General features: G+C 37.3%; 5 protein-coding genes across 5 annotated transcripts; 2 read left to right on the top strand and 3 right to left on the bottom strand.

Annotated features, from left to right (window-relative positions):
• Window positions 1-1464: 1464 nt before the first annotated feature.
• On the bottom strand, window positions 1465-10337 carry LOC107414247 (disease resistance protein RPM1-like). The gene is made up of 4 exons (XM_060819869.1): window positions 10169-10337; window positions 8155-9512; window positions 7392-7398; window positions 1465-3631 (listed from the first exon to the last, which is right to left on the bottom strand). Exons 1-4 carry the CDS (start codon window positions 10335-10337, stop codon window positions 1956-1958), a joined length of 3210 nt encoding a protein of 1069 aa, XP_060675852.1. The 3' UTR covers window positions 1465-1955.
• LOC107414271 (probable aminotransferase ACS12) lies at window positions 10163-12329 on the top strand. Its single transcript, XM_016022383.4, has 4 exons — window positions 10163-10710; window positions 10791-10925; window positions 11163-11326; window positions 11432-12329. Exons 1-4 carry the CDS (start codon window positions 10336-10338, stop codon window positions 12279-12281), a joined length of 1524 nt encoding a protein of 507 aa, XP_015877869.3. The 5' UTR covers window positions 10163-10335; the 3' UTR covers window positions 12282-12329.
• A 213-nt stretch (window positions 12330-12542) lies between these two features.
• On the bottom strand, window positions 12543-14095 carry LOC107414272 (uncharacterized). Its single transcript, XM_016022384.4, has 2 exons — window positions 12917-14095; window positions 12543-12681 (listed from the first exon to the last, which is right to left on the bottom strand). Exons 1-2 carry the CDS (start codon window positions 13712-13714, stop codon window positions 12571-12573), a joined length of 909 nt encoding a protein of 302 aa, XP_015877870.4. The 5' UTR covers window positions 13715-14095; the 3' UTR covers window positions 12543-12570.
• Window positions 14096-14436: 341 nt separating this feature from the next.
• LOC107414248 (zinc finger A20 and AN1 domain-containing stress-associated protein 1) lies at window positions 14437-15100 on the top strand. The gene has a single exon (XM_016022356.4). It carries the CDS (start codon window positions 14576-14578, stop codon window positions 15026-15028), a length of 453 nt encoding a protein of 150 aa, XP_015877842.3. The 5' UTR covers window positions 14437-14575; the 3' UTR covers window positions 15029-15100.
• Window positions 15101-18176: 3076 nt separating this feature from the next.
• LOC107414263 (protein PSK SIMULATOR 1) lies at window positions 18177-20172 on the bottom strand. Its single transcript, XM_016022371.4, has one exon. It carries the CDS (start codon window positions 19856-19858, stop codon window positions 18413-18415), a length of 1446 nt encoding a protein of 481 aa, XP_015877857.3. The 5' UTR covers window positions 19859-20172; the 3' UTR covers window positions 18177-18412.

The following is a 20172-nucleotide window of genomic DNA, read 5'->3' as shown; positions in this document are numbered from 1 at the left end:
GCTTTTATTGTTCCTTCTTATCTAATCTAATCTAATCATATGAGATTTTCGAATTTTGAAATTATATAACTTCACAAAATTCTTCTACCATCCTTTGGAAGAACCTTTTGTTCCTCATTTACCAAAATAATTTTACTAAAAATTTGAGGCTAATCTTATTAATGTGGGGAATTTTGTAACAGATTGTTTTGTGCTTGTCGCTTACCATAATAAGAAGATGCCAAATTCAAATACCTAATTTGTTTGAGAGATTCACCCAATGAAAAAAAAAAGAAAAAAATCAAAAAGTTTAGAGTGAATAGGGAGATAAAGACAATTGGTTTGTTCGAGATATAAACAAGCTACTTTTTAAAGATGTTTTTGTCCATAAGTACCCAAGTTCTGCATTTCGGGCTGTTTACCAAGTTTCTGATATCCAACCGATTCCTTTTGAAACCCATTTTCTTGTTCCTGTCTAAAGAAGAGTTTTGTCCATTTGCATTAGGAAGTGAAGGGTGCACGCTCCTGCAATTCAAATTCTACGAATCTGTATGGCAATAGCCAATTGGCAATGACAAGATTTTTTTTTTTTAAATAATAATAAAATGATTCAAATGAAATTGACTTGTGTAAAGTACCCTTTTAATTTTTTGGATTAAAATTTTGAATAAATAATTTGAAATCTTTTAAAAATTTAAACCTATTAGACATAGTGCAGAAAAAATAAGAAAAAAGAAGCTATTAGGAAAAAAAAACAAAAAAAAACACAAGTAAGAATAATTATAATTATTATCCTTCACTTGTAAAAATTGGTCATATGTTTTATTTGTGATGATGTTAAAAAGTTTGTAATCGTGGTCATCATGAACTTATTATTGTTCCTGTCACTCTTTTTCCTTTCCCTTTCATTGAGACACAGTATAAACTAATTACCAAAAAAAAAAAAAAAAAAAAAAAAGTTAGTATTTACTATTGACTTATTTATTAAAAAGTTAGCATGAGATGTATTTTCCATTAAATAGACTTTTATGCTCAATTCTATGACAGATTTAAAGAGTTAAACTATATGCCTTTGTATGATATCCCAATTTTCCATTAAATTTTTTGCACTATTGAGAGCTCCAAATGGTTACTGTCTCCTGCCCCACAAAAAAATTGTTTAACATGCTATAGATGTTGAAACTTTAGTATCCAATCTTGCAATTTCTTTAAAAATGTCCCATCGACTGAAGACGATGATGAAAGTCTGGTGGAGTTGAAATAGATGGAAGAAAGATCAACCATTTCATTGCGCTGAACATAATTTCAGACATTCAGGCTGCTTCATCTTCTCTACAAAGTAGCAAGCACACATTAATGCACTACAGTTTAGTATACTTTTGTTCTGCTCATAAAGAATTTGTGTATAAGAAGACAAAATCCAGCCAGTAAAAGTACTTATCTTTGTAACGTGGTGAAATAAAGGAAAGCTCGAGCTGTTCCTCCAGCCACCATTGACTACTTAGATCCAAGGGTTGTGTAAGAAAATTTCACCACCAAAACCATTCTATATATGTTTCCAAAAACGACCCAGTTAGCCTCGCGAGCTTTCTCCTATAGAGAAAAGGAGAACATAGACTTTTTCTTTTATTGGAACAGGCACCGTTAAAAGAAGCACCAATCTAAGTTGCTATTTATTGTCCTACAAAGAAGTGGAGGCTCCCTTTCATAAAGTTGCAAATAAATGGGAAAAACTTCTAATATTAATAATGAGAAAAACCAGTGATTAAATACACGTTACAAGATAAGTCGTTATGAAAATAAGTACTACTCCTTACTATCTGATACATACAAATATGCTGATACAAATTACAACACAGGATGCATATATATATATATATATATATACACAATAACTAATAATATTGCGTTACAACATTCTATCACCTTTTGTTCTTTTTGAAGCTTTGCAGCACTGTGGCTGTCCACTCCAAGAGTCAGCTACAAAGTTCATGCAGTGTATAAGTGTCATAGACACCAGACCTTGGTCCAGCCTTGAAACTAAAAAGGACAGTAGGAACATGCTCAAGTTTCCAATAATGGTGGCCTGTGCTTGGATCCACACCAAGTCTCAATTCGTTTGGCATGTCCACAAATCGAACAACTTTAATATTTCGGAGGTGTCGTATACCAAAGGGCACTTCCTTGAGTTGCAAGCAAGAACTAATTTGTAGTTCTTCAAGAAGAGGCAAAGCTCCCTCGTCTATAATCAAAGAATTCAAACCCGCCAATTTTGTGAATTTCAGCAATTTGAGTTTCTGAAATCCTCCTGCTTCAAAATGCAGCTTCTCAGCATGGTACGCCTTGTATGAAATCCCAAGCTCCAATAGACTTTGTAGATTTTTCAGAGCTCCCAGTGGCTCCTGTCTTAAACCTGCCCAGAAAATCCTTAACTTAACTAAATGTTGAAGCTTTATGATCCAATCTGGCAACTTCTCTAAATGACCTTTCAAGTAGAGATGACGAAGAAATTCAGGTGGAGTTGAAATATGTTGTAGATCAAGGGTTTCATCTTCACTTGTTGAACAAATTTCCAGAGATTCAAGCTTTTTCATCTTCTCTATAGAAGCGCATAAAGTGCTGCAGTTTTCAGTTGTCAAGTTTTTTAGGCCTAACTTCTTCAGCTGCTTCAACTTTCCCAACTCTTCGATTAATTGGACTCCTCCATGATTTACCTCCACATGGTACAGCTTTTGCAAAGATGTTAAACATTCAATCCCTTCCTTGATTTTTACTCCACGTTCAGAACTCATACAGAATCTGATTTCATAGTTACAGAAGCATGCTAACAAATTGCGCAATTTGAGGTGCTTATTGACTTCAACTGGTATCTCAAAAACCAGGGATTGTTTTAGATCCAGAGTCTCTAGATATTGCAGCCTAACAATTGATTTTGGAAGCCATTTTACTTTTGTATTTCTCAAGCTTAAATACCTTAAATGAAATAAATTCCCCACATAATTGGGAAGGTGATCAAGTGGAGCATCTGTGAAGTCCAATACTTTCAAAAGCTTGAATTTTTTAGTGAATGTGGAGACAAAAGACTTGGGCATTTCTTCTTGGTTGAAAATGAAAATGGAACGTACATGAGGAAATTCAATGCTCTCGGAAGCCTCATACAAAGTTTTATCTATCGATAAACGTCGAGTTATTTGTTTAGGAGGCGCTTCGAATGCTGAAAAAACATGACAAAAATTTAAATCCACCATCTTTTGAAGGATAATCTCGCGCCACAGATCATGGATTTGACAGCTTCTAGCTTTTCCATCAATGTTGACTTGTGGCACTTGAATTAGGCTTCTATGTATTAGCTCAGTCAAGTATTCCTCTGCAACTTCTTCCATTGTCGTGCCTTCCCTCGGTTTTATAAAGCCTTCAGCTATCCAAAGCCGAACTAATCTTACGCAACTAACAGAATAATCCTCCGGAAATATGCCAAAGTACAAGAAACAGGATTTGAGATAGTAAGGCAGATCATGGTAACTGAGAGAGAGAATTCTTGTGATGCTAGTAAGATGGGGGTTTTTTTCCAACTCCGATCTTAGACTATTATGCAACTTTCGCCATTCAGATATGACCTTGTCTTTGGTTGACAGAAGACCAGCAATTGATACTGTTAGAGTTTGTGACCCGAATTCTTATTGACCCGACCCGAAAAGCTCGCGGTGCGACCCATTTGGTGAAACTAAATTTTGGAGAAAAATTTGGGGCTCTGTACTATATATATATTTATTTTTCGGCTGTAATTAGGGTTAGAAGGTATCGCGCAGTCAGGCTCACCTTTTGTACCAATCTTTCAATATTGGATTTGTTCTCCCTGCCCGTGGTTTTTCCCATCAAGGGTTTCCACGTTAATTTTGTGTTTGTTCTTCGTTTTCTTTGTTTCCGTTGCTATTTGTTTTTCTCCCAATTCCGTAACAAGTGGTATCAGAGCCGCATCGATCTATTTGGGAATTTTTTTTTCTTTCGATCATGGCAACAAAGTTCAACATTGAGAAATTTGAGCGCAACATGAGTTTCTCCATGTGGCAAGTCAAGATGAAGGCGATTTTGACACAGAACGGTTTACACAAGGCGTTGGTTGGCAAGGAGCAGATGCCGTCTTCGTGGGATGCCGAAAAGAAAGCCGAGGTTGATGAGCGTGCCCTATCCACCATTCAGCTATGCTTGTCCAATGAAGTTTTGAGGGAGGTCCTTGATCAGAAGACAACAAAGGACTTATGGGACAAGTTGGAATCTTTGTACATCACAAAGAATCTCACAACAAAACTGATTGCGAAGCACCGTCTATACACCCTTTCTATGGTTGAAGGTACATCTATTAAAACACACATAGATGATTTCTCTACTATTTTGTTGGATCTGGCAAACATGGACATTAAATATGATGATGAAGATCAGGCCCTAATGCTACTGCGTTCCTTACCTCCATCGTATAAAAATTTTAGGGAGACTTTGATTTACAGTAATAAAACCCTAAAATTGGAGGATGTGAAAGCTTCTTTATATTCTAAGGAGTTGTTTGATAAGGAGTTGACCAGCAGTTCGGATAACAATAATTTTGGGAGTTCCGGAGGAGAGGGTTTGATTGTTAGAGGTAGAACATCATCTAGAGATCAAAATAACAATGGTGGTAGTCGGCCAAGATCGAAGTCAAGGTTCAGAAACCTTATTTGTCACTACTGTAAGAAAAAGGGGCACATCAAAACTGAATGTCGTAAGCTTCAGAATAAAAATAATGAAAAGAGTAAGGAACATGCCGAAGCCAGTGTCGCACATGAGGAAATTGAAGATGGAGATGTTTATTCAGTGACTGAGGATAGTTCGGGCAAGCAGGGATGGATTTTGGATTCAGCCTGTTCGTTTCACATCTGTCTCCATAGGGATTGGTTCTCTTCTTATGTTCCGGTGGATAAAGGTGTTGTGCTGATGGGAGATGATCATCCTTGCTGTGTCATTGGCATTGGAACTGTAAGGGTGAAGATGCATGATGGAATTATTAGAACACTATCTGAGGTACGTCACGTTCCAGATATGTCTAAAAATTTAATTTCTTTATCTGCTTTGGACAAGTCTGGTTGTTCTTTTGCTGGTGGAGGTGGAGTTTTGAGGGTTCTGAAGGGTGCTTTGGTGGTGATGAAAGCTAGCCTGGTTGGTACATTATACAGGCTACAGGGTTCTGTGGTAATGGGGTCGGCTGCTGTTTCAGTGTCCATGTCAGATTCGGATGTTACTCGTTTGTGGCATATGAGATTGGGCCATATGAGTGAGAAAGGTTTGGCGATGTTGAGCAAACGGAGTTTGCTTGGTGATCGGAGTATCTCGAAGTTGGAGTTTTGTGAACATTGTGTGTTTGGGAAGCAGAAGAGAGTTAGCTTCAGTACTGGAATTCACAAAACCAAAGGTACTCTAGACTATATTCATTCAGATCTTTGGGGACCCGCACGTACTGCTTCTAAGGGTGGTGGCAGATATATGTTGACCTTCATTGATGATTTCTCCAGGAAGGTCTGGGTATATTTTTTGAAGCACAAGAATGACGTATTTGCTATCTTCAAGCAATGGAAAGCTTTGGTAGAGAAGCAGACGGAAAGAAGGGTGAAGCGCCTTCGTACAGATAATGGATTGGAGTTCTGTGATGGTGTTTTCAATGAGTTTTGTAGAAACGAAGGGATCGTTAGACATCTCACAGTTAGAGGAACTCCGCAGCAAAATGGTGTGGCTGAGCGGATGAACAGAACTCTTATGGAGAAAGTCCGATGCATGCTGTCGAATTCTGGGTTAGCACAGGACTTTTGGGCAGAAGCAGCTGCTACAGCTTGCTACTTGGTGAATCGTTCTCCATCGGCAGCAATCGATTGCAAGACTCCTGAAGAGGTATGGTCTGGAAAACCTGCTAATTATTTAGATTTGAAGGTGTTTGGATGCCCTGCCTATGTTCATGTTAATGATGGTAAGCTTGAGCCTAGATCGAAGAAGGGCATATTTCTTGGTTACCCGCAGGGTGTAAAAGGATACAGAGTTTGGCTTCCTGATCCAAAGTCATCTAAGGTTGTGATTAGCAGGGATGTTGTGTTTGATGAGATGGCAATGCTGCATCCGAAAAAGGAGCTCGTTGTTTCAGACAGTATGCCAAAGCAGGTGGAGTTTAGGGTGGAGGAAGTAAGTACTTCACAGAATGGTTCAGTTTCAGGCCCATTTGAGACACCCACTCATGTGGAAGAAGAGAGAATTGAGGAGGTGCAGGAGCATTCGATTGCCAAGGATAGACCTCGCAGGGAGATCAAGAAGCCCTCTAGTTTAGCAGACTATGTCACTTTTGCTTGTGTTGCAGCACAGGAGATCGAGAGTCCCAGTGATCCTTGCAACTATCATGAAGCCATTTCATGTGAGGATTCTGCAAAGTGGTTAATTGCTATGCAGGAAGAGGTGGAGTCGCTTCATAAGAACCACACTTGGGAGTTAGCATTACCTCTAGAGGGTAAGAAGATTGTGGGATGCAAGTGGGTCTACAAAAAGAAAGAAGGCATCCTTGGTGTTGAAGATGCGAGGTACAAAGCACGTTTAGTAGCGAAGGGGTATTCACAGGTACAGGAGTTGATTTTAATGATATATTTTCCCCTGTCGTTAAACATACTTCTATTCGTGCTTTGTTAGCGCTAGTTGCTATGCATGATTTAGAGTTGGAGCAACTAGATGTGAAGACCGCTTTCTTGCATGGTGAGCTTGAGGAGACAATTTATATGCAGCAACCCGAAGGTTTCGAGGTTGAAGGAAAAGAGGATCATGTGTGTTTGTTGAAAAGGTCCTTGTATGGTTTGAAGCAATCCCCTCGTCAGTGGTACAAGCGGTTTGATGGGTTTATGTTTAGCCATGGCTATTCTAGAAGCCAATATGATAGCTGTGTGTATTTTAGGAAGTTGGAAGATGGCTCATTTATCTATTTGTTGCTTTATGTTGATGATATGCTGATAGTGGCCAAGAAGAAATCCGATATCAACAGATTGAAAGCAGAATTGAGTGGTGAATTTGAGATGAAAGATTTGGGAGCGGCAAAGAAGATTCTTGGTATGGAGATTGAGAGAGATAGATCTGCAGGTAAACTTTTCTTGACTCAAAGATCTTTTGTTGAGAAAGTTCTGGAGCGTTTTGGAATGAAGAACGCTAAACCTGTAAGTACTCCATTAGCTACTCATTTTAGATTGTCTGCTGATATGTCACCACAGTCGGATAGAGATATTGAGTATATGTCACATGTTCCTTATTCTAGTGCTGTTGGTAGTTTGATGTATGCTATGGTGTGTACCCGTCTTGACATTGCACATGCTGTTAGTGTTGTGAGCCGGTATATGGTTAATCCTGGAAAACAACACTGGCAAGCTGTCAAATGGATTCTAAGGTACTTGAGAGGCACTACTAACACTTGTTTAGAGTTTGGTGGAAGTAAGGAGGGTGTACGTGGATATGTTGATGCAGATTTTGCTGGGGACCTTGATAGAAGGAGGTCCACTACTGGTTATGTATTTACTCTTGGAGATACTTCTATCAGTTGGAAGTCTGTTTTGCAAGCAACAGTTGCACTATCAACTACAGAAGCTGAATATATGGCTATAGCTGAAGCGGTGAAAGAAGCTATTTGGTTAAGGGCGTTGATAGGTGAGTTGAGCTCTGAGCAGGAGAGTACGGTCATCAATTGTGATAGTCAGAGTGCTATCTATCTCACTAAGGATCAGATGTTTCACGAGAGGACAAAACATATAGATGTTCGGTATCATTTTGTACGTGATGTTATTGCTCGTGGAGATATTGTTGTCAGCAAGGTGAGTACTCATGATAATCCTGCTGACATGATGACCAAGGCACTTCCAGTAGCCAAGTTTGAGCATTGCTTGGACTTGGTTGGTGTTTGTTGTTGAGCTTTGCCTTTTAGGGACTTTTGTGGAAGAGGATGGCAACTTTTATCGAAGATTGGAGTTTTGTATGTTTTTCATTCCTTATATGGAATTCGTGTCAAGGTGGAGATTGTTAGAGTTTGTGACCCGAATTCTTATTGACCCGACCCGAAAAGCTCGCGGTGCGACCCATTTGGTGAAACTAAATTTTGGAGAAAAATTTGGGGCTCTGTACTATATATATATTTAGTTTTCGGCTGTAATTAGGGTTAGAAGGTATCGCGCAGTCAGGCTCACCTTTTGTACCAATCTTTCGATATTGGATTTGTTCTCCCTGCCCGTGGTTTTTCCCATCAAGGGTTTCCACGTTAATTTTGTGTTTGTTCTTCGTTTTCTTTGTTTCCGTTGCTATTTGTTTTTCTCCCAATTCCGTAACAGATACAAGGGCTAGAGGCAATCCTCTGCATCTTTTAACAATTTCAAGAGACAATTTTTCCAACTCTGGAGGACAAGTGCCTCCATCGTCAAACTGGAAAGCCTTGCTACAAAAAAGCTCCCAAGCCTTTTCTTCAGATAGAGGTTTTAGGTGGTGAACATGAACAAAAGAAGATTTTTTGCAAAAATAAGCTACATCTTGATTTCTTGTGGTGATAATCACCCTCCCACCTTTGCTGTTATTTGGTAAAGCATGCTCTACAAGCCCCCAAAAATTTACTTGCCAAACATCATCAAAAACAACCACATACCTTTTCTGCTGTAAATACTCTCTGGATTTGCTCAGCAGCAAGTTCCCATCCATTGTGTCAATTCTCTCGGGTGTATACTCCTTTCCTGCTTTACAGAATTGTTTAATCATCATCCTTAGTAGATCTTCAATCTTGTATGATTGAGACACCGAGATCCAAGCATAACAATCGAAATGTGCCTTGACCTTTTGACTATCGAACACTTTTTTGGCCAGAGTAGTCTTACCAAGTCCTCCCATGCCCACCACAGAAACTACAGAGCGCTTGGTTGCTTTCTCTACCAGCCAACCAATCAACTCATCTCTAGCAGATTCAATACCGACAACTTCATCTTCTTCGATGAAAAGGGCAGCAGCTCGAGGGTCATGCCATGTAAAATCCTTGCCGTAATTGCTTGGCCCTCGTTCATAGGAATTAAACCCATATCTTTCACTCCTTGCCTTTATTTCAATGATTGAAAGTTTGATACTTCGAATCTTGGAGGCAATCTCATGCCGTGGCTTGATTTTGGTGACCAAGAAAGCTACCTTTTGGAGAAAACCAATGTATCCATGGTGCTGTAGACGAGGCTGACCGACACGAAGCATGTATATATCGATGACATCTTCTATATGATATGCGGATTCCCTTACTTGTTTTAGCCAAGTTTTGATTCCATCATCCATGTCTTCTCGTATTAACGCTGCTTTTGCATCTGCATCCTTAAGGAAAGAACAGATACTCTCAAGTTCTTCTCTGATATCTGCCACTTCCTTTTGTATGCCTCTTATCAGTTTCACTTCTTTGGTTAGCGATAATTGAAGTAACTTGTTGATCAGAAAGCATACAGCTGTTTCTGCCTTTAATCTGCCTTTGTCTTATTCTTCAATCTTAGACACAGTAATTCATTGCCAACCAATTTGCTTTTGTCTTAATTAGTGCTTGTTTTTGGTTAGCTTGAGCACTACTTGTTTGACGCTTTCAACAGGAGGAAGTTTCAAGGGAAACGTCTTTAAAATTTGGATGAGTTTTTCTCTAATTTTTTTATGTTCCTAGTGTTATTATTTATTAAAAAAATTAATAATAATAATGTCTACATTGTGGGATGTCTGGACCAACTTCAGCGTTTGACCTTGAATTTTTCTTTTTATTAGAATATATTGGTCTTCACTTGAGAAATACATCATTAAATGTGTATTTTAAATTAGAAAAAGAATAATTAGCGTTAAAAACTAAACCAGTCTTTCCGATTTTGCTTTATTGTTTGGCATTATTATTATTATTATTTTTTTCTTTACACACCACCAACTAAATCTAAATCGGATAAATTTTTTTTAATCCTTTTCATAATTACATTTAATTATTTTTAACTGTAAAATTTAATAGAAAAATAACAAATTTATTCTGAATATAAATTTTTAAAAATATAAATCCAATTATAATTAAACAAAAATGGAAAGGTGTAAATGAAATTTTGCTATAGCAAATATGATATTACCATCTTGACATTGGTGCGCACTACAGAGTACAGACCACTCACCGGTCCCCGTCCCCACCCGGTCTCACTTCCTCTAACGACCAACCAAGCCCCATTCGGCTGAGTGACTCGGACTCCACATTCTGTCGGGTCAACCCGCGCCCGTGACCTAAGTCCACTCAAAAACCCAATCGGAACCCGAAATTCCGCCGAAGCCACAGCCATGAGGCTCGTAGTCCCTCTTCAAGGCGTGGTCCAGGGTAGAGGAGGCCTCATCTTGGGCTCTCTCATTCCCTGTGCTCTTTACTACTTCCTCCAAATCTACCTCAAACGACGCCGTCCTTCCAACTCCTCCTCGAACCCTCCGACCCCGTCCAATTCCTCGTCGAACCTCGTCGAGCTCCAAGGATCGTCGTCGCGGTCCAATTTGACCAGCCGTGCATCCAAAGGCGCGGTCCAGTTATCTTCTCGGGGGGCTTTCTTTGCGAAGCCGAGCGATTCGCCGTATTATGTAGGGTTGGAAAAGGTTGCGAATGATCAATACGATAGGTTAAAGAATCCAGATGGAATTATTCAGCTCGGTTTATCGGAGAACAGGGTGGGTTTTTTTTTTTTCATTTTTTTTTTCACTTTAAATGGTGAATTTATGCTAATTTAGGGTATTCCGTGTTAATGCAGCTTTGTTTTGATTTGATTGAGAAATGGGTTTCTAAGAATGTGACCAACTCAATACTTGGAATTGATGGTGGCAATTTGAATATTAGCGGCATTGCTTCGTACCAGCCGTTTGATGGATTGATTCACCTAAAGCTGGTACAACAATCAGTATTTTCTCTTGTGCTTGTTGAATGCTTTTAATTAGATTATCAATAATAGTAGGCACCAAATTTTGGATACCAACTTAAAGTGGAACTAGTATTTGCTCTTAAGCTCTTTTACTAGGTATTGGATAGAGGTTTGGGTGGTGTTGTTATTGGTAGTGTGAATTTTATTTTTAACTATTTTGCTCTTTTTATTTTATTTTATATATTTATTTTCTGGGCTTTGTAGGCTATGGCGAATTTCATGTCTAGGGTGGTCATGGGAGGATCTGTGTCGGTTGACCCATCACAAATAGTATTGACATCTGGTGCAACTCCAGCAGTTGAGATTTTAAGCTTTTGCTTAGCAGACCAGGGAAATGCATTTCTCATTCCAACACCTTATTATCCTGGGTAATTTCACTATCTGGTCAAACTATGTCAATGATGAAACAAATTTTTCTAAACGATTTTATCATTATGATTTATATAACAGTTAATGATGAAAACAATCTGCAGTTTTGATAGGGATGTTAAATGGCGGCCAGGAGTGGAGCTATTACCCGTCCATTGTCATAGCGCAGACAACTTTGCTCTAAACATCACTGCTCTTGACCAAGAATTCACTCGGGCAAAAAAACGAGGATTAAAAGTGCGTGGGGTTCTCATTTCTAACCCTGCAAATCCTGTTGGCAATCTACTGCCCAGGGAAACAATCTGCAGTATTTTAGATTTTGCCCAAGAGAAGAACATACATGTTATTTCTGATGAAATATTTGCTGGGTCTGTGTATGGGAGTGAGGAGTTTGTGAGCGTGGCTGAAATTATTGAGGCAGAGGATTATGACAAGAACAGGGTTCATATAATATATGGCCTGTCGAAAGACCTCTCTCTTCCTGGGTTTAGGGTTGGGGTTATATACTCACATAATGAAAAAGTTTTAGCTGCTGCTAAAAAGTTGACTAGATTTTCTTCAATTTCTGCACCAACCCAGCAGCTTATAATACCAATGCTTCAAGATACAAAATTTGTTGATGAATATATAGAGACCAGCAAAAGGAGGATAGAGCATATGTATGATTTATTTGTGGCAGGTATGAATCAATTAGGAATCAAGTGTGCAAAGAGCAGTGCCGGTTTTTACTGTTGGGCTGATATGAGCAGGTTAATTCCATCTGACAGTGAGAAAGGGGAACTTGAGTTATTTGAGAAGCTGTTGAATGTTGCTAAGATCAATGTAACTCCTGGGTCAGCTTGCCACTGCATAAAACCAGGATGGTTCCGATGTTGTTTTACTACATTAACTGAAGAGGATATTCCTATAGTTCTAGAGCGGATTAGAAGAGTAGCTGAAACCAGTGAATCCTAGAACTGAATTACTTTTATTTTTATGTTTATTTATTTACTTGTTTTTTCCCGAGTGTTCAAGCCAATTTTATATTGCTGCATTTAGAGTTGAGGAATGTGGATGCTACGAACTTTTGTACTGAATTTCTGCATAATTTTCAAAGCGTAGCAGCTCTATTGGAGTATGTAATTGAAATTCGGGTACATCACATAGCCAATTGTTTACAACAGAAAGCCTGAAAATCTAAAAATGGTTCAGCAGACGGGCTAAATAAAGACTTGTCGTTCAACCTCAAGGGAGTTCTGTAATACTACAGTAGTTTCATTCTTGCCAACTCCTTCCTCTTTCTATGCAATTCTTCTACAATCCTGCTGCCAGTTCCAAAGATGCAGCATCCAAAAGCTCTACTCTTCATGATTTCCTGTTATTGTTGCATTCAGTCAGGTTAACAGTTATTTTATGTTTGCCTCGTGTAAAATAACAAACAATTACTAATTTAAAATCTGTCTAATCTCATTCTGTCAAAACAAAGCCACTTTTGGTTTGGATAATTTTATTTTTGTTTAAACATAAATGTGTTGGTGGTTCTGCAAAAAATCATAATCAAGTATAGGTTCTGATCGAAATGATTATAGAAGCTAGTTATGGAAATTTACCATTGTTAGTTTCTGTTTTCTCATCTGAATGGCCTTTCTTCTGTAACTTCTCCTTCTGCTCATCATTATCAGCTCTCCTAACGTAGGTGGCCTCCTCACTGTGATACCATTGTTTTCCTGTTCAAAATGTCTACTCTTTTGTTCTAGTGGAGTAAGAGAGCCCTCTGGATGCCCAACCTTTTCAAGGAATCCTGACTGGGGTGGAAACAATGGAAAGAGGCATTCCAAGAAGGAGCTCCCCACCAGGCTGGAGACTCCAGTTGCATAGCTGCTTGTGCTGCTGCCTGTTTCTGATGCCGGTGAGGATGGTGTCGTTTCCACAGGACCACTGTTTTCTTCGGCTGAAGAAATTTTCTTTGCCGGAACATCAGTGGAAATTGCCACTGATGAAACAAGGCCATTTGCTAGGAGAGAAGGAGCTGAACGAAATGAATCTTCTGTTTCGTTACCAAATATTTCTTTATCGTCACCATCACCATCAGTGTCCTCATTCTCATGCATGCTCTGATAGTACATTGGAGGTGCAGGCAAAGGGGGTGGCTTTGACAGTGGCGGCACTACTGATATAAATGGCTGTTGTGAGAAAATGGGTAGTGGTGTTCCTGGCTTTTCTTCCCATTCGAATGGGACCGAGGCAATAAGCTTGACTGGAGGGATTGGAACTGAACTTACTGAAGAAACTCCTGGTTTCCAGTCCTTTTTGGGTATGCCCGGCTTTTCTTCCCAGAGAAATGGAACTGAAGGTGGTTCTCTAACCTGCTTCTTGTTTGAGTTTACTATCAATGCCTTCAGTACCATTTTGGATTTGATGCAATTTTGTTGCTGTCATTCGTTCCTTTATAAAGAGGGCAAGGAAGTGGATCAGAGAAGTTGCAACTAACTCTTTTTTATGCCAACTGCTCCATCTTTAAAGTGATTAGGCTAACCTGCTCTATCTCTTTCTTTGTTGGGTGTAACTTGAACACCTGGGAAAAAAAACCTTCAGCCTTAGTTTATTCCATATATAGAATGGAGAATTGCAATGTCGTTGTTCTATGCCGTGTAAAAGTGTGAAGAAGTTTCTTTATTTCCTTCTTCTTGATTATTATTATTATTATTATTATTATTTGACTAAGAGTAAAAGTTGAAAGTGGTATTAGTATTAGAATTGAATTTGCTATTATAATTGGACTTTCACTCCTGGATGGAGATCCAAAAAAACGGTTACTTTTATCAGATGACTTTCAATATCAATGAGATCATTGTTGACGTGGCAATTTAATTGATGGCATTTAATTACATATTAATTTGGGAAAGTAAATCTTTTTGGATAGCCACGAAATTGCCAAATAATTTTTTTTTTCTTTTTAAGCTTTTTAGCTTATTTTTCCTCTTTGTTATTATTATTATTATTATTTAATGAGGTGGCAGTGTATCACTAGTAATACAGGGATAAAAGTCTAAAAGATCTAGATCCTTCACCCCTAATTATTCTTGGAAATTGACTACTACTACAAATCCAATACTCTTCTATTATATAACCTTTCCAAACCGTCAATTCATTCAAAAAAGTATATATAATAATATATATAACCTTTCCAAGTCGTCAACATTATCTAAATTCTCTCCTTACTCTACTTCCTTGTATTTCAAGAAACCAAGTTGGTAACCCACATTGACATGGATCCTCCACTCTGCGCAAATGGCTGTGGCTTCTACGGTTCCATGGCCAATCGGAATCTCTGTTCCAAGTGCTACTCGGATTATCTTAAAGAAAACGTCGTTAACTCATCAGTCAAGGAAGAAGCTACAATTGACAAACAACCCCTTGCCGACTCAAATCAGCCAATTTCTACTTCTCATTTAGCTTCAGCCATTGGTGTATCTTTGAGTTCTGAAACTGAAACTACTCAAAGTTCGGAATCAGTTTCGAGTTGTGTGAAAAACAGGTGCAAAAGCTGCAACAGAAAGGTTGGATTAATGGGTTTCCGGTGCCGGTGCGGTGGTTTGTTCTGTGGGAAGCACCGGTATGCAGAAGAGCATTCTTGTGAAGCTGATTACAAGACCAAAGAGCGAAATCTTCTGGTCAAGAACAATCCAGTTTGCAAGGCCGATAAATTGCAGAGAATTTGATTTAGATACTGAGCTTGGAAGCCTAAATTTAGGATTATTTTATTTTATTTTTTTAATGAGACCAGTGAGTAGTGTGATCAGGGTCGCCAACCAACTTTTATCTGTTTTATCAGATTTGGTCTCTTAATTAAAAATATTTTTTTATGTAAATAACATTAATTAAATTATGTTTATTGTACATATTATTCACAAACAGTTATCTTGTTTTGTTTTGTATATAGTAGTTTATTAAAGATGTTTGGTTTGAAAAAAAATTATTTCCTTGTTAAGTGGATGTCATTTAATCTCTGTTCTATATATTTTTAAATGAAAATTATATTTGTACAATACCAAATGAATGGTACAATGTTTCAAGTATTTTCATGTTTCTGAGGAAATTTGAAGTGAACTAATTATTTATAGAAGAAGATATTATGTAAAAATAGATCTATCAATTTAAGCTTAAATGATCAAAAACCAATTGTTTCCAACAACAATTAATGTAATTATAGCAAAAGAAAAAAAAAATATTAATGCAATTGTCCCTTTGGGACACATCTCAGGGATAATAATCTCAAATTCTGAATTCAAGATCTAGTGCTAAAGTCTTCTTTTTTCTAATTTATTCAATAAAAAAAGTTAATACATAATGTTTTTTTTTTTTTTCCAAGGCTGTTTTAGAACTTCGCCATGCTTTTGTATTTAAAAAAGAAAGGTACAAAAAATGTTAAAAGATCTAATTTGTTCAACTACCAAACAAATTTTTTAAAAGAAAAAAAAAATTATAAATAAATACTAGTGATGCAAATACAATATCCTTAAAAGCTTGTTGGCCAAATTTTACGCTGTATTAAATGATCCACATCCACCGTTTCTTAAAATAAAAGGGGCTTTGTTCTTGGTTGCTTTCCATTACTGTTTCCACAATCCATCTTAGACCCATATCATAATAATAATAATAATAATAATAATAATAATAAAAGCATCATTTAGAAAAGACAAGCTTCAAAGCAGTTTTCACATATTTAAAAGCTGAAATAGATGGTTGATGTCCCAGCATCCAAAACTTGAACAATCGTAGAGGAAATTAAACTATTATTGAAGTGGAGGATATATTATCCACAACTTTGCTTGGGCGTGTGGGATACAGGTTTTGAGCTTTAATTTAGGAATTCAGGGGTCAGAGACCAAATCTCCTCATGGAGAGATTTTTGAGTATGATTTGCTTTTAGTTTTCTAATGGGGATGAAGATCTTCCTCACCTAGAAATTTACAGTTTTTGCGTAAGTATTCTCAACCAGTCGTTGAGCATTTATTAACTACCATGGTATTGATTCTCAACAATCATAAAGTAGCAATTATTTTCTTTGTTTAAGTTCAAAGTTTCTTGCTTATATATTCGGTTTCTTAATTGAGTAGGGCAGAGGCAAAGGATCTACATAATATAAAGCCATTTAATTCATTGAAAAATTCCCACTTTTTATGGGCCTTGAAGATCCCTTTAACCTGCCAATCTCTCTATCTATCGCTATGATTTAGTTTCTATGCCTTTGATTTGGTGTTTAGTTCCTCTCCTCAACCTGGGCCATAGGTACGGCTTCCTTTACATGCCCATATGAGTAGCCAATGTGGCAAAGATAATGAGGAATGAATTATAAATAAGGGAGTCATCTCCTAGTCAGAGACTTTAATTTTTGCTTAAATCATCCTAGTCGCAGAGATTAGTTTAAAGAAGCCAATCATAAATTTAATTCCTCATTTCAAAAAAAAAAAAAACTTTATTTCCTCAACTTACTGGGCCCAATTGAGACATTTAACATTCAGTTGAATGTGGAAAACCTCTCGTATTTATTTATTTTTCTCTATGGATCTTTAGAAATTTTAAAGCATTTTCTGTTGTGTATAAACCGTCTCTTTTCTGCTATCTTTCCAAAGGTCTGTTTAATGATTGATGGGTGTACAAAGATAAAAAGAAAGTATGATAGATGAAAACGTTTAAACAAACATAAGAGACCTCATTTGTTGTTTCTATTTGGTACCAATTGTTATTGTTGAATGTTTTTGGGAGTAAAAATAAAATTTATATATTTGCATCTTTTTACACACAGTTTTTAAATTTATGTTAAAACCGTTGAGTGTTGACTTTTTATTTGTTAGCGTCTTGACTATTTGGTTGGAAAGAGAGACAATGTTGAAATTTTTTAAAAATTAATAAACATAATTGTGAGTCAGAGTATAGTTGCTTCCTATAAGTTGAATAATTTTTTTTTTCATTATTAAATAATATTAATTTAATTGGTAAGCTATTCATAAATCATTAAAAATAAAGATATAAATTATTTTAAATAAAAAAAAACTTAAAATCAACAAAATAGTTTTAAAAAATTAATATTTTATTAGGAAGCGTAATAGATACATATTCAGTGATTAGTCGATAAAATTTTTGAACAGATTTAAAGAAAACCCATTCAAAAAAACTTTCATTTATCCATAAGAAAGGAGAAAAGAAAAAAAAAGAAAAAAAAAATTCAAAGGTTTTCATAGGTTTTAAATTGCATATGCATGACAAAGTTGATTTGAAAAACTGTTTCTAATATGCTCCTGAAAAATTCTCTGTAACTTTTAAACAAACTATCTTTTTTTTTTTCCCCAAAAAAAAGAAATATGCTCAAAGTTCCCTTATTGCAGCCCCATCATTGGTATAGGACACGATTTTCATTTCAATTATTCCGATAGTTTCCTTAATTTTCTCATTTGCATGGTCTACAGGGGAAAAAGTAGCGGTTGGTCTTAATTCCCTCTAATTATTAGTCACTAAAAAAGTGTTATATGCATTAATATTCCATTTCTATATCTTGCAAATTATATAGGACCCACCCCGTTCTATATTTGACTGGTTCTGTTAGTTTATATCTGAAAATTCAAATTATTAATATCAACTATACCACCTCACATGTACTGCTAAGCAACTCAATCTGGATTCTTTGGGGCTACCATACAATAGCAATAGCATGATTTTAATTATTAATATATTACGTATTAAGAATAATAATAACATTAATGTTATTATTGTTTTTGTTATTAGAAATATAGTAGTAATAATTATATATTATTCACGAATATTTTCACATGATATGGAATTATAATTGGAAATCTATGCATTGCCACATTGGTGGTTTATCACAGTTTATATATTAACTCAAAAATCATATCATTTACATATATTTGATTACCATATACATATCGGGGTTAAATACAAAATAAACCCTCAAAGACCTGAAACTTAGTTCGATTCAAAATCAACCATGATAAAGATCTCAGAATCAAAATTAAAACTCAAAAAAACAAAAGGAAAACAAAATTAAAAATTAAAAACAGAAACTCTTAGATATTGAAATTTTTAAGCTAGCTAGAACTCTGCAAATTGAGCAAACCATTCAAGTTATTGCATTCAAACAATGCCTTAGCAGTCATCTCCCTCTCGAACCTCCAAATATAATTCAATCCAACTAGCAACTCAGTAATGGCGGCTTCAGTTTTCTCTTTGTTTGCAAAATATAATGTCTGCAGAAGCAACACATTGGTTTTGGGCACCAAGTTTTGCTGCTCAAAGCTTCTCTCGCTCTGCCACTTAATCATATTATGTGCCAATGGAGATAACCAACCTAAGATCCTTCCCAAAGCCTCTCTCCACTCTCCGGCGAGCACCGGATCGCTGGCCGAGAATCCAACGCCTTTCAATCTAGCCCTCAGCGATGATCGAACACTGCTAGGCAGCATAGAATAAAGATCGTCCCGTGCATCCACGCCCACCAATTGCGGCGACTTTATCATCTTCTCCATCACTATGATTAAATTGGCATAGTGAATTGCCAAAGCTGCAGCACCTAAGGTAGTCGGAGGAGGCTTTAAAATCTTCGAATTCGACTCGAAAAAACCACTATCATCGTCGTCAGCAGCCATGGCTGATTCTTTGTTTTCTTCTGTTTTCGCGGAATTTAACGGACCTGACACAAAATGATATGGAGTGGAAGGGTTTTGATCGGAAGGGTAAACGGTAGCCGAGGCCGAGAGACTTCTGGGTAAAGATGAAGGATGGTATTGTTGCTGTCCTATACCGAAAACCAGCTTCGTCCTGGCTAAAATGGTGAAAATAGATCTGGCAAGTACAGAAGTGACCGTATCGAAGCTTCGATTCCACAGAGATCTGTCCTTCATATACTTCACTTCTTGTTTCTGCCAAAAAATCTTCTGCTGAAGATCGACGATTTTCTGTTCTTTTGTCGAGTCGTGTTCGTTGTTGATGTTGACTACTTTTCTCAACGCGCTTTCCATGACTGAGAGCTCGTCCATCTCTCTATACAGCGTGGCCGTAACGGTGACGTATCGGTCCATTTTCTTGATCTTGGTCTCCATCTCTTTCCAGCTCAGAACCAAGCCGTGAGGGTCTCGGCCTGAGTTGGCGAATTCCTCGAACAATTGGCCGAAACACTGGAGGTTCGGGTCGTCGCAGCGTTTGCTTATCCGCGAGACCGATTTAGCAAGGAGTCGGAGGTTCTCCACCATTTCGGCGCAGGCGAGGCCGAGAAGGAAAGCTTCGTCGTTGGAGATGATCTTTCGGACTCCTTCGAGTGAGATCGAATCGTTTCGGAGCCGAATCATGTTTTTGTCAGATAAGGATTGCCATAGATGGAGAAGCTTTGACATTAGGCCGGCGATCTCGAAGGCTAAAACGCCGACGCTGCTGCATTTCCTTTTAGGTTTTGGATGGGGTGCGGAAGATTTTACTACCACATCGAACTTGTTCGATATAGCAGTCTTTACCTTGATCAACCATGTTTCAAGCGCCATATACAAAACAAGAGAAAGGATTCTTAAAACTTATTATTATTATTATTATTAAAAGAAAGATCGATATAAGAGAAAGTTGATGAAATGTATATGTATATTTTGAAGAGTTTATTCTGTTTGTTTGATGAGAAAGAAAAAAGAAAAATGGAGAGGAAAGTTAAAAACAAAGAAAATGGGTGAGAGAAATAATTGAAGAGTGGGAAGTTGCAGAGTAGAGATAAGGATAAAAGAGAAGGTAGAAGATGCAGCAGGTGTAGAGCTCGTGGGATGTTTTTGAGCTGTTACAGATAGTCTAATAAGGAAAAAACCAGAGA

Source organism: Ziziphus jujuba, chromosome 8 (genome assembly GCF_031755915.1).
Source record: "Ziziphus jujuba cultivar Dongzao chromosome 8, ASM3175591v1".
In the NCBI taxonomy this organism is placed as follows: domain Eukaryota; kingdom Viridiplantae; phylum Streptophyta; class Magnoliopsida; order Rosales; family Rhamnaceae; genus Ziziphus; species Ziziphus jujuba.
This window is presented reverse-complemented; position numbering and strand designations above follow the sequence as displayed.

Coding starts and splice junctions, on each gene's coding strand:
- LOC107414271 (XM_016022383.4), top strand. CDS start 10,336: ATGAGGCTCGTAGTCCCTCTTCAAGGCGTGGTCCAGGGTAGAGGAGGC. Junction 10,926..11,162: donor GATTGATTCACCTAAAGCTG/GTACAACAATCA, acceptor TGGGCTTTGTAG/GCTATGGCGAATTTCATGTC. Junction 11,327..11,431: donor CCAACACCTTATTATCCTGG/GTAATTTCACTA, acceptor AACAATCTGCAG/TTTTGATAGGGATGTTAAAT.
- LOC107414247 (XM_060819869.1), bottom strand. CDS start 10,337: ATGGCTGTGGCTTCGGCGGAATTTCGGGTTCCGATTGGGTTTTTGAGT. Junction 9,513..10,168: donor GGGACGGGGACCGGTGAGTG/GTCTGTACTCTG, acceptor TTGAAGAATAAG/ACAAAGGCAGATTAAAGGCA.
- LOC107414272 (XM_016022384.4), bottom strand. CDS start 13,714: ATGGTACTGAAGGCATTGATAGTAAACTCAAACAAGAAGCAGGTTAGA. Junction 12,682..12,916: donor GAAAACAGAAACTAACAATG/GTAAATTTCCAT, acceptor CAACAATAACAG/GAAATCATGAAGAGTAGAGC.
- LOC107414248 (XM_016022356.4), top strand. CDS start 14,576: ATGGATCCTCCACTCTGCGCAAATGGCTGTGGCTTCTACGGTTCCATG.
- LOC107414263 (XM_016022371.4), bottom strand. CDS start 19,858: ATGGCGCTTGAAACATGGTTGATCAAGGTAAAGACTGCTATATCGAAC.